General features: G+C 34.4%; 1 protein-coding gene across 13 annotated transcripts in view; it reads left to right on the forward strand.

The window, feature by feature from the left end:
- Positions 1–13,219, forward strand: part of LOC105490348 (dystrophin) — a 2,266,916-nt gene that overhangs the window by 1,033,360 nt on the left and 1,220,337 nt on the right. For all 13 annotated transcript variants that reach the window (XM_071089080.1, XM_071089088.1, XM_071089087.1 and 10 more), the window contains one exon: positions 8,005–8,199. In XM_071089080.1, coding sequence (XP_070945181.1) covers positions 8,005–8,199 — 195 coding nt within the window. The remainder of the gene's footprint in view (positions 1–8,004; positions 8,200–13,219) is intronic.

Consider the following 13,219-nt stretch of genomic DNA (forward strand, 5'->3'; position numbering starts at 1 on the left):
TTATTGTTTGAGGGCTTTTTAATCACTCTGGACTGATACAATATTTTTGCCAAATTTTATTGTGATTTGCATTTTTATGCTTATAATGTCTTATATAATGCTTATATTATAATTATCCAGGGGAAATAAATTAAAAATCCCTCAACTTTCTTTATTACTGTAATGATTCCTAGAAGGAAACTTGTCTTTCTCTGAAGACTTGTGAAGCTAACAGAGCTACTTGTCTAAGAAAACTTAAGTCTTTCCATTTATGGCCCATCAGAACCTACTTAAAGCCTGCAGTCCTATTTTGGATTTACATATCATTGTGTTACTACTTTTAAATAATCCATAATATCTAAGAATGTCCTTTTGAGGAAAGATAATCAGATATAAACTGACATACTTTCATATTATGGCTCATAGATTTTCATTTTATAGCTCACAGTAAATCATTAATAAATCATCTTACTTTGAGGATTTGCTTATCTTCATCTTCATTAACACCAATGAAGTTAAAAAAAATGGCTCCATCACTATTTGTTTTTGGTCAAGGTAATAGTCTATTTTTTTAGTTAGACTTTTGATGCATTGATATATTTTTCATGTGCCATATTTATATGAGATATGTAGTTATTTTTGTGGCATATGTCATAATAATATGTCATATAGCACATTTTTCTTCTTGAGTTTCTTTGACCTCATAACTCATAAATGGGTCAGTAACCTCAATGCATTTAAAGGAGAGAGAAGTCTTTTAAATCATGGAGGAAAACATTTTGTTTAAAAACCTAGACATAATGCACCATTTGTTTCAAAACAGGATTGCTTTTATCCTAGGCAGTTATGGCCCTTCAAGAAACAAATTTTATGTAATGAAAAGAATGTGATAACTGAAGTTTCAGATAAATGAAAGTTTATTTAAAGCATTGTGAGTGATACCTGTGCCTACTTACACAGCTCAAAATCTCAAAACTGTTTTGACTTAAAGTTTAGATCACACAAATCATCATTTTGTTCTATAACAATCATTAAGCATTGATTGAACTTTTCGTTTTTAAATAAAAATAGGCATTTTATGGTTTCTTTCACATATCTTTTTTGTTTCTAGAAAATGAGGCTAGTGTATTATTTGGGGTATATATAGCTAAAAATGAAAATAAACACAAAATCAATTAGTCAGATTATAGCATTTCCTTGCTAATGATGCATGAGTATCTATAATGATATAAGGTAAAGAACATTAACAAAAGCAAGCTGAGTTTCAAAAGGTTGGACAGGATTTGTACACATCAGAACTCAGAAGGATATAATTATTCAAGGCAGAGTTAATGAAATTCAAATGAAAAGGATTAATCTGAATGAGTACATGGATTTTGCATAAAGAAGAGAAAATAAACATATTTCCAATTACACTGATTTTTAAATAGCTGTCTGAAATTTTTATTAAACCAAACTGAAAGTCATTCAATGGATGTAGTTTACTCATTATAGATTTGTGTGACTGTTTCAATAGGAGTGCTATACTTTTAAGGAATAGATAGTAAACTAGATCTCCAAATGTCTGGTTCTCTTTTGATTCAGTTTGTGGTAGTTTCTTGTATATGAAAATTACAAAAGTCTATATATTAAACATTATTGTGTATATCAGATTGCTATAATAAATGAGAATGTTCAAACTTAATAAAATGGAATTTTCTAGAAAATGAGTTCACAGTTTCCCAGTGGTGTCAAAAAGTTACTTTGGAATATGTCTATTTCTCATGAAAATTACAGGATCAACCCTTAGTTTTCTCTAGTCAGTTGATCTGTACCACTTAATATCTGTTATCTATGATGACTGGACACTATGTATTAAGATAATAAATCATTCAATAGATCTGTCATCATTAAATATATTTAATGTATAACATTAACCTTTTAGACTTTATAACATATAGCTGAAGCATTTTAGAAATTACAGGTATTCTAATTTATAATGGAAAGAAAAAATTTTTAAAAGATTACTTAATTATCAGTAGTTTAGGGTAGGAATGATTTTTCTCATTCAGATTTTTCTAAAGTAATAAACTATACCTTTTTATTGATTATGTTCAACCATAAGAATTTTAATATTTCTAAGTGTTCTAGAAAATTTGTTCATGCCATGGCTGAACATGGAGGAATTATTTCCGTGAATTGACACTGATTGCTCTATGGCTTATTTGTGACAATCTTGAAAATAATCATAATATGCATATTATTAGAGCATTCTCAACCTGCAGTTCAATGACTAATGTTTCTTTGAAGAGTATTTCAGTCAGGTTAATAAAAGTTTCTTCATTATTAAAAAGTTTGTAAAAAATGATTTCTAGAACCAGATATAGAATTATAATTGTCACTTATTTTGAGATCTAAAATTTTTTTAAAAATTGAACTCTTGTACACAGAGAGTAAAAGGATGGTTACCAGAAAAATTGGCAATTTAAATAGATGTCACATAACTTCTTCTAAAAGACATTTTCATTGAAAGATAGGTGAAAATGGTTTTTAGTTTAATGTTCTGAAGAATATTTATTAAATCGGTATATAATAATCTATGGCAGACACATGGGATCAGGTGGAGGAAAGCTTAACAGATGAGAAGCCAGAGTACGGTGTGCTGCCTATATTCTTTAAGCCCTGGTTTAGGACTGTGATTAATAGTAGATCTTATTCGCTGAGATGCAGAATTCTGGTCTTAGAGCATGAATTCTTATTTTTAAGTAAATTTCATTTTCAATTTATGCAGTGTCACTGAATGATTTTTTTCTTTTTTAAAATTATACTTAAGTTATGGGATTCATGTACAGAACGTGCAGGTTTGTTACATAGGTATACATGTTCCATGGTGGTTTGCTGCACCCATCAACCCGTCATCTACATTAGGTATTTCTCCTAATGCTATCCCTACCCTTGCCCCCAACCCTGTGACAGGCCCCAGTGTGTGATGTTCCCCTCCCTGTGCCCATATGTTTTCATTGTTCGACTCCCACTTACCAGTGAGAACATGTGGTGTTTGGTTTTCTGTTCCTGTGTTAGTTTGCTGAGAATGATGGTTTCTAGTTTCATCCATGTTCCTGCAAAGGACACAAACTCATTCTTTTTTATGGCTGTATAGTATTCCATAGTGTATATGTGTCAATTTTCTTTATCCAGTCTATCATTGATGGACATTTGGGTTGGTTCCAATTCTTTGCTATTGTGGACAGTGCTGCAATAAACATACGTGTTCATGTGTCATTATAGTAGGATGATTTATAATCCCTTGGGTATATATCCAGTAATGGGATTGCTGGGTCAAATGGTATTTCTGGTTCTAGATCCTTGAGAAATTGGCACACTGTCTTCCACAGTGGTGGAACTAATTTACACTCCCACCAACCATGTAAAAGCGTTCCTATTCTGCACATCCTCTCCAGCATCTGTTGTTTCCTGACTTTTTAGTGACCACCATTCTAACTGGCATGAGATGCTATCTCATTGTGGTTTTGATGCATATCTCTAATGACCAGTGATGGTGAGCTTTTTTTCATGTTTGTTGGCCTCATAAATGTCTTCTTTTGAGAAGTGTCTGTTCATATCCTTTGCCCGCTTTCTGATGGGGTTGTTTTAATCTTGTAAATTTGTTTAAGTTCTTTATAGATTCTGGATATTAGCTCTTTGTCAGATGGATAGATTGCAAAAATTTTCTCCCATTCTGTAGGTTGCCTGTTCACTCTGATGATAGTTTCTTTTGCTGTGCAAAAGCTCTTTAGTTTAATTAGATCCCATTTGTCAATTTTGGCTTTTTTTGCCTTTGCTTTTGGTGTAGTCATGAAGTTTTTGCCCATGCCTGTGTCCTGAATGGTATTGCCTAGGTTTTCTTCTAGAGTTTTTATGGTTTTAGGTCTTAGGTTTAAGTCTTTAATCCATCGTGAGTTAATTTTTGTATAAAGTGTAGGAAAGGGATCCAGTTTCCGTTTTCTGCATATGGCTAGCCAATTTTCCCAGCACCATTTATTAAATAGGGAATCCTTTCCCCATTGCTTGTTTTTGTCAGGTTTGTCAAAGATCAGATGGTTGTAGATGTGTGGTGTTATTTCTGAGGCCTCTGTTCTGTTCCATTGGTCTATATGTTTTGCTACCAGTACCAATCTGTTTTGGTTACTGTAGCCTTGTAGTATAGTTTGAAGTCAGATAGCGTGATGCCTCCAGCTTTGTTATTCTTGCTTAGGATTGTCTTGGCTATATGGGCTCTTTTTTGGTTCCATATGAAATGTAAAGTAGTTTGTTCTAATTCTGTGAAGAAAGTCAATGGTAGCTTGATGAAAGTAGCATTGAATCTATAAATTAGTTTGGGCACTATGGCCACTTTCATGATATTGATTCTTCCTTTCCATAAGCATGGAATGTTTTTACATTTGTTTGGGTCCTCTCTTATTTCCTTGAGCAGTTGTTTGTCGTTCTCCTTGAAGAGGTCCTTCACTTCCCTGGTAAGTTGTGTTCCTAGGTATTATTTTATTTTCTTTGTAGCAATTTTAAATGGGAGTTCTCTCATTATTTGGCTCTCTCTTTGTCTGTTATTGGTGTATAGGAATGCTTGTGATTTTTGCACATTGATTTTGTATCCTGAGACTTGGCTGAAGTTGCTTATCAGCTTAAAGAGTCTTTGGGCTGAGACGATGGGGTTTTCTAAATATACAATCATGTCATCTGCAAACAGAGACAATTTGACTTCCTATCTTCCTATTTGAATATCTTTATTTCTTTGTCTTACCTGATTGCCCTGGCCAGAACTTCCAATACTATGTTGAATAGGAGTGATGAGAGAGGGCAGCCTTGTCTTGTGCCAGTTTTCAAAGGGAATGCTTCCAGCTTTTGCCCATTCAGTATGATACTGGCTGTGGGTTTGTCATAAATAGCTGTTAGTATTTTGAGATTTGTTCCATCAATAACTAGTTTATTGAGAGTTTTTAATATGAAGGGGTGTTAACTTTTATTGAAGGCCTTTTCTGCGTCTATTGAGATAATCAAGTGTGTTTTTTTTGTCATTGGTTCTGTTTATGTGATGGATTACATTTGTTGATTTGTGTATGCTGAATCAGCCTTGCATCACAGGGATGAAGTCTACTCGATTGTGGTGGATATGCTTTTTAATGTGCTACTGAATTTGGTTTGTCAGTATTTTATTGAGGATTTTCTTTTTTTGTTGTTGTGTCTGTGCCAGGTTTTGGTATCAGGATGCTGCTGGCCTCGTAAAAAGAGTTGGGGAGGAGTCCCTTTTTTTTTTCTATTGCTTGGGATAATTTTAGAAGGAATGGTACCAGCTCCTCTTTGTACCTCTGGTAGAATTCGGCTGTGAATCTGTCTGGTCCTGGGCTTTTTTTCTTTTTTTCGGTTGGTAGGCTATTAATTACTGCCTCAATTTCAGAACTTGTTATTGGTCTATTCAGAGATTTAAACTCTTCCTGGTTTAGTCTTGGGAGAGTGTATGTGTCCAGGTTTTTATCTATTTCTTCTAGATTTTCTAGTTTGTGTTTATAGTCATCTCTGATGATACTTTGTATTTCTGTGGGATCAGTGGTGATATTCCATTTATCATTTTTTATTGTGTCTATTTGATTCTCTTTTCTTCTTTATTAGTCTGATTAGTGGTCTATCTATTTTGTTAATCTTTTCAAAAAACCAGCTCCTGGATTCATTGGTAAATCTCATTTTTATTTAAAGTTCCTTTATGCAAATGCCAAAGTCGTCAAACTTTGGGTTTGAGATTTTGTTTAAGGAAGTTAAATACAAGTTAGCAAACAAAAGTGAGTGTATTTTGAGTGTCTTTTTCTTTATTGTATTTGACCATACAGCTAAGTTTCTTGCTATACTATATTTATTAAGCAGCAATATGAATTTAAGGTAGCTGAGAGCATCTCAAATGAAAGTAATGAAGACTGAGAAAACTACATATCAAAGAAGAATCAGAAAATAGATATAAAGATCTTAGAATTATTTTTCTTTTAAGAAAAAATGATGAGGACATGCATCAAAACTTTTTTGAATTCCCACTTCTTTTTTAAGGCCACACAGATTTTTTTCTAAATATTTTCAAGATATGTCCAATTCTGAAACAATTCCCTCGATTAAACAACCAAATAAGTAAATAAATAAATAAATGAAAAATTACAACTTGTCCTCTACTCCGTTCCTGATAACAAAAACCTTTGTTTTCCAAAAACTTATAGGCATAAAATGTATATCATTAAAAGCAAATATAATTGCACCATTAAATAAGTATTATAGGAAATATGCTTGCTTTAGATGATGTGAAGCTATCTTTACCGCAGAGGTTAAAGCAACTAATGCGAATAAGGCAAGCTTATTAACTTGTGAATTTTATTAAGAACAACATAATGGTCGTCAACCAATGTAATGCATGCAAAACACAAGCTTGTGTTACTTGTGCTGTTGATTCTACTAAGTGGTTAATGAGTCAGTGACAATTTCACATTCAAATAGCCTGCTGAGTTATTTTTCTTTTAAATGGGTAAAATGCTTATTATGAAATAGAGAAATTAAGAATTTCTTAAGAAATCTGTTAAATTCTGAATTTTATTTATCAAACTCTGGCTCAAGTTTCTAATATCCTTTTAAATGTAAATGAGAAATATATGTACATTATTCCATTGATCATGAAGGAATGTGTGCCATGGGTTTGGTCAAGATATACACAATAAAACAAATGTTGTAAAAGGTTTATTTATTTAAAAGCTAATTTGTGCAATTCTGTGAATTTGCTATATCACAAGTAGATGAGATATCTAAATTAGAATTATTTCATTTTTTGTATCATGTAAGAATTGAGTATGACAATCCTAGGTCAGAGAAATTAAAACATAAATTGACGAGCTTATACATTTCACTCATTTTTGTGTGGGGTTCAGTCTAGGATCCCCAAAGTCCAATTTATTACATTATTGCAAAAATGAGTATCGTGTTGTCGTAAAAGGCTGTGCAGTAATAAATGGCTATTTTAGCATGCTTATCGTCTGAACTTCCCCAGAGACCCTACCACTGAAACCCTCAGGTGACCTCATCAATAGGCAGGTGGCAGTTGATCAATTCTAGACAAAGTTACTGGGAGAATAATTTGAATTACAAGAATTTTGCTGCCTATAGTGTAGACAGAAGAGAGTAGAGGTCATCCATCTTTCGAATTTGCGTGCCAAGTAGTATTTATTTTTTGCTCTTATAAGGAATAGGGAAAGAGGCATTACTGGGAAACTCCAAAAGGACTCTGGAGCTGGAAATTCTCGTCATGTCTAGCACTTGGATCCCAGTCAGAAAAGTGTAGGTGCAAGAGAAGAGGCTAGTGCTCCCGTATATCTCGGGACATTCTGGAGTTCTTTTTAAAATACAAATTCCACAGTCAGTTCTGCTCATATAGCACCTTAATTAGCAGCTTAACTTAGCAAGAGAGTAGCAACAAAAGCAGGAGCTAATGTCTAGAATTTGGAGGAGAAGAGGGCTTTAATACAGTTACATACCAGCCTAACTACTTTGTATCTGTTGTATCTCAATGAAGATTGGGGGAAAATGTATAGGAAAGTTGCCTTTGTTACCAATAAAACAGATATGAACCCCCTTCACCCAGTTCCATACCTGGATTTCTAGGAAAATTAGAATTTTAAATGCCAGTTGCAAATTAGAATTAGAAATTAAAATGCTGGTTGCAAAAATCATCGTTTTCTTAGGATAAAACTACTCTCCTTATGACCTCATGGTCTTTCATCTTATATTCATGGTGCTAATATGTGTGTATCGCTTATTATAAAATGCTTCTAACACTTTTTGGAAGAAGCAGGTATATAATTAATAACGTTTTTACTAGACTTATCATCATGAGGTTTTGAATCTAGTTTCAGCCCAGTTTGTAGATTCACTTGTCAGCTGTAGAATGAGAGCTATATAAACTCAATAGAGGAGTTTTCACCATTAGGAAGCTAAAAGAATTGTTCTTTCGTATATCTATACCAGCACACTGTCCGTGAAGAAACGATGATGGTGATGACTGAAGACATGCCTTTGGAAATTTCTTATGTGCCTTCTACTTACCTGACTGAAATCACTCATGTCTCACAAGCCCTATCAGAAGTGGAACAACTTCTCAATGCTCCTGACCTCTGTGCTAAGGACTTTGAAGATCTCTTTAAGCAAGAGGAGTCTCTGAAGGTAAAAGCAAAGCACTTTCATTCAGATTTTACAAGGTGATCATACCAATCATTCATAATGCCAGAACAATTGACTTACATTTTATACATCATGATGGCATTTTGACTTACATATGGAATTCTTAAAAATACTTTATAGTGTGATTAGCTTCAGAAATCTTGGGTAGAAGCACCTAAGTTAGAAGATGTATTTTACAATATTTAGTGTTGAGAGACATCCTAAAATGAAGAAATGCACGAAAATAATCATTTTATACATGCAGTACGGATAGAAAGGAACCCCCAGAAAACAAACTTATATGGAGGAACAGTTTATTCCTAGCTAATGGATTATTTTCCTTTCATTTTCCAAAAAGGGAAATTAGATTTTTCATTTATATCTAATGTGCATTGTTTTTGTTTTATATTTTTTGTATACTTATTCAATTTCAAATTAATGTCAATACCTATTCTATAATATATGGAATAAAATTGAATAGAAATCAATAAAATATTTTCTTTATAACTGCTAGCAAAAGGCTACCAACAAAATCCATCTGTTTTCAAACCACCAGCAGCAAGTTACTGCATTCTGAAGTAAGACAAATCATGATAAGGAAAGAGGCTATGAATTTTAGAAGGCAGTGTCTGAAGATAAATGAATGTAGGATCAAGAAAATGTACATAATAATGTGTCTCCAGATAATTTTGTGATCATACATTTTATACTCAAAATGAAATATTATAGTGTACCCAGAGCTTGGTATTTTCCAATGCAAACGGCATGTGATTATAGGCAAAAGATGAGTTTGCTATCAGCAGCACATATTAGCTGAAGTATTTTATACTCAAATGATTTCCTGGAAGCTCATTCTATGTCACACATTTGCCTGTATGAATATACAAATGGATAAAGCTATTTGTTTGTTTTGGAAATCGGTGTTGCAGTATCTCAGTGACTTGACTTTAATATCTTACATTATATCAAATAAGCTATAAAATTACACAGTAAAATAAGAGCTTCACAGATCTCTGGAACTATTCCATCCATGTCAGTATGGCACTGTTTCTTACTCTGTTTGAAGTAAAAGTCAAATCACTCATTGGTACAATGATGAAAAAAACCCTAATCGGTTAGTAAAATAGGCATGCCAGAATTCCTGTCATTATTTCTATTAACTAAGTTCTCATGGCAGCAGAGTTTGTAAGTTCATCATTGTCATTCAACATGTAAATTACTGCAAATGAGCTAATATTCATTCCTTCCCAGGATCATGGACATTTGATTCAGGAGAGCAGTGACCCTGATCTTATTAAGTTGCCCATTGAATAACGGTCTCCATACCTCTTAACCTGGCATGCTCAGAATGGTAGACCCTTGGCTACACTCATAGTGGATCATTTGTTCATCCTGATCTATTTAATATTATTATAGCTGACATCAATCATAATAGTATTGATTACTGTGGTTTATAATATGGTATTATTGCAGGTTTAATTTAGCTAAATGGTTGAATCCCCATAAGATGCAGTTGTGGGCGTGATTTCTTCTCTCTCCCAACAAATCACCAGTAGGTGAATGGGCTTCCTACCTTCATTGACTTTTTGAAGGGGGATAGTTTTGAGCTCAGTCTTTTCAATGAATATGTATTTCCTGTTAAAGACATTCATCATTGTCATTATCCAGTAGTAAAAATAGAAAAGCAGTGCATAAATTGTACAGCTGCTGGTTGGGAAGGTTTGAAATTAAATTGTGGTTGATTTTATTCCTGACAGATTTGCATGAATCAAATTACAGAACTATAGTAGGTATTGCTGTGCTTTAACATACATATTTTTTGAAAGTGCAATATAAAACAAATAATATGTAATAAGTTAAAAGAATTACTTTCTAAACAAAATACAACTAAAATAGCACATATGGTTTCAATAGATGTATTGAATTGGAAAGCTACCTAATCATGTTGACAGAGACTATGCAGAAAAACACCAACTTATATATGGAAATCTGCATGTAATAGCAAAAACACTAGCTAAGGCAGAGCTAGAGAGGAATGAGAAACATACACATAAGTAATATTTTCGTTCTTATTTCAGAGCCAATATTAGCAGTTAATTGATTGTGATTGTTTATATGTACAAAGTTAATAATGCCCATAACAGACAAGAGTACATAATTTTAGAAGAATTGCAATTTTTGGAAGTTTAGAACAATATTAAGTTGCATTTTATTTTTAAGAAAAAATCATTTTCATGAGAAAATTTTCCAAAATATAATTACTGTGTTAAACCATCAAATCCTGCTTTAAAGTATCTCATATGAAAGGATGAACATAGAATTTCTTAGCATCATAAGTTTTAAGTTACCAAAAGGTTTTCTCTTGAGAGAGTTAAATATTTGAAAGCTTATCCTAAAAGCAGAAATGATCCACTTAGAAGACTTAACTGAAAGGATTTATCATCATGTGTCCATATGCCTAATTTTACTGACAGCGTCAGTTTTACTGGAGTATGAAACACTCTTGGGACATCACCCGTATCATTTCCTGACTCAGCATGCCTTGTACTCTGACTGGCAGCTGCCAGGTCCAAGTGTCTCTGTTTGCCTTAGGGCTCTCTCTAGTAATCAAAGCTCATGAGTGTCAGGTAGTTAAAGCTCTGCATCCCCAATGTTCCCCAGCAAACCTCAACCAATAACAGATAACTTTTGGTGGATAAACACCACTACTCACTCGCTCTTCATTTAGGGTAACTCTGAAGCATGATTTATGCTCTGACCCAGAATTCTGTTCCAGGATTAAGACCCCATCGAACACAGTAAAAACCTGCCTCATAGGATACTTTTTACTTGCTCCCTGTCTTACCTTACACACACTTACCAGCACCTCCTTGGATCATTCCCAAATACATCCCTTGTCTTAGAATCTGCTTTTAGGGGAACTCTATCTAGGATATTTTTGAAATAAATAATGATATATTTACTGTGTAGTTAGCATCTACATAGAGAAATTCTTAGAAATAGTTTATGCAGGCCGGGCGCGGTGGCTCAAGCCTGTAATCCCAGCACTTTGGGAGGCCGAGACGGGAGGATCATGAGGTCAGGAGATCGAGACCATCCTGGCTAACACAGTGAAACCCCGTCTCTACTAAAAAATACAAAAAACTAGCCAGGCGAGGTGGCGGGTGCCTGTAGTCCCAGCTACTCAGGAGGATGAGGCAGGAGAATGGCGTAAACCTGGGAGGCGGAGCTTGCAGGGAGCTGAGATCCGGCCACTGCACTCCAGCCTGGGCGACAGAGCAAGACTCCATCTCAAAAAAAAAAAAAAAAAAAAAAAAAAAAAAAGAGTTCATGCCTTTCATGTGGAATTCTTCAAGTGATTCTGCTGCTCCCTCATTCAGGGAATCCTTAGCTGTTCAATTAGGCCTTGGTATCAATAAATGTGAATTTTTAGGACAAAAATAAGAACATAGCTTATAATAAGAATGACAACTATGATTTACCTTTTGCAATAATAAGAATCAATTTACAGCTAATATTATTCTTTATGGTGGAGTGGAATGTTTTCACCCTAAGATCATGAACAAGACAAGGATATCTGCCCACTTCCCTTTAGTGTTCAACATTGTACTTGAGTTTCAAACCATTGAAAGGAGGAGGAAGGAAGGGAGGAAGTAGGGAAGAAAGAGAGTGAGGAAAGGAGGGAGGGAGAATCGAAGAAAAGAAATAAGAAAATAAGGAGAAAAAGAAAGAAGGAGGAAATAAATGGAAGGAAAGTAAAAATATCAGGCACACATCATTTCAATTGTCTTATCAAAACCAATTATAGTGCAGATGCCTTGTTTGGAGTGAATAAAATGTGCTATACTTTGGGTAACCAAGAGGATGATGAAAAATGTGGCCATATGAAGAAAGCTCACAGGTAGGAGACATGGTAGTCCTAATGTAGATTTTAAATAGGATTAAGAAATAGAGACAACCCTTGTTCAACTTTAACACCGCAAGGGAAAGCTGGTAGTGAGCTTATAAGCCAAAGATAGTGTGTAGCAAAGTCGTTCAAGCCCTCTTGAGTTCAGGTTTTTTGCATTGGTCTTGAGAAATAAAAAATTGTTAGGACAAGTAAATCTAAGGAATGCAGATTGATTCATTCCAAAAATATTTATTGAGCTCTTAATATGGACCACACACTATTCTAAGTGCTTATAAAACAGTGAAGGAGACTAATGAATCTTTGCCCTCATACAGCTTTTATTATAACATTGGGAGACAGAATAGAAGCAAGCAAACAAAGAAAAATGATAAGTAAATATCATGTATTGCTAGGTGATACGTATTTTGGGGGAAAAAACAAAACAGAATCTGTTAAGGGGATATAGTACCACTACAGGGGTAGATGTAGGTATAATTGAAAGTGGTGGGATTGCAATTTCAAATAGGGTAGAAATGACCTTTGAGCAAAGATTGGAAGAAGGTAAGGGAGTCAGCCATGGAGTCTGAGTAAAGGCCCAAATGTGCGACCGAGCTTTTCTTAATCGAACACCAACAAGAAGGCCAAAGTGGCTGAAGCAAAACAAGCCAGCAGAAGAGTAGAAAGAGATGAGGTTATGGGAGTTGTGAGTGTCCAGATTGTGGAGGGCCTTTGGGGCCATTGTAAAGAAGATTCTAAATGAGATGAGAGCAGTTGTTAAGTTTTTGAGCAGTTGAGTGGCACGATCTCAATCATGTTTTAAAAGGATCACACTGGCTTCTGGGTTGAGAGTAGAACTGTAGGGGGCCAATAGTAGAAGCCACAAGAGTTGAAAAAGATAGATGCTGGTGGCTTGGACTCAGTCAGTAGTGAGAGAATGTCAGATTCTGGAAATATTTTCAAATTAGAGATAGCAGATTTATTTCTCTGGTCACGCAGAAACTTAAGCATGTGTCTATGAAAACCCATTCTCAGCAGACTTGGGGCCGAGTTAGAATTTCGGTGACGTAAAACTTAGCAGAAGATCCCTTGAGAGATGTACGTTTTCTTCTCATATTTTAGGCTTCGATACTTCAG

The sequence above is a fragment of the Macaca nemestrina genome, chromosome X (assembly GCF_043159975.1).
Source record: "Macaca nemestrina isolate mMacNem1 chromosome X, mMacNem.hap1, whole genome shotgun sequence".
Classification (NCBI taxonomy): domain Eukaryota; kingdom Metazoa; phylum Chordata; class Mammalia; order Primates; family Cercopithecidae; genus Macaca; species Macaca nemestrina.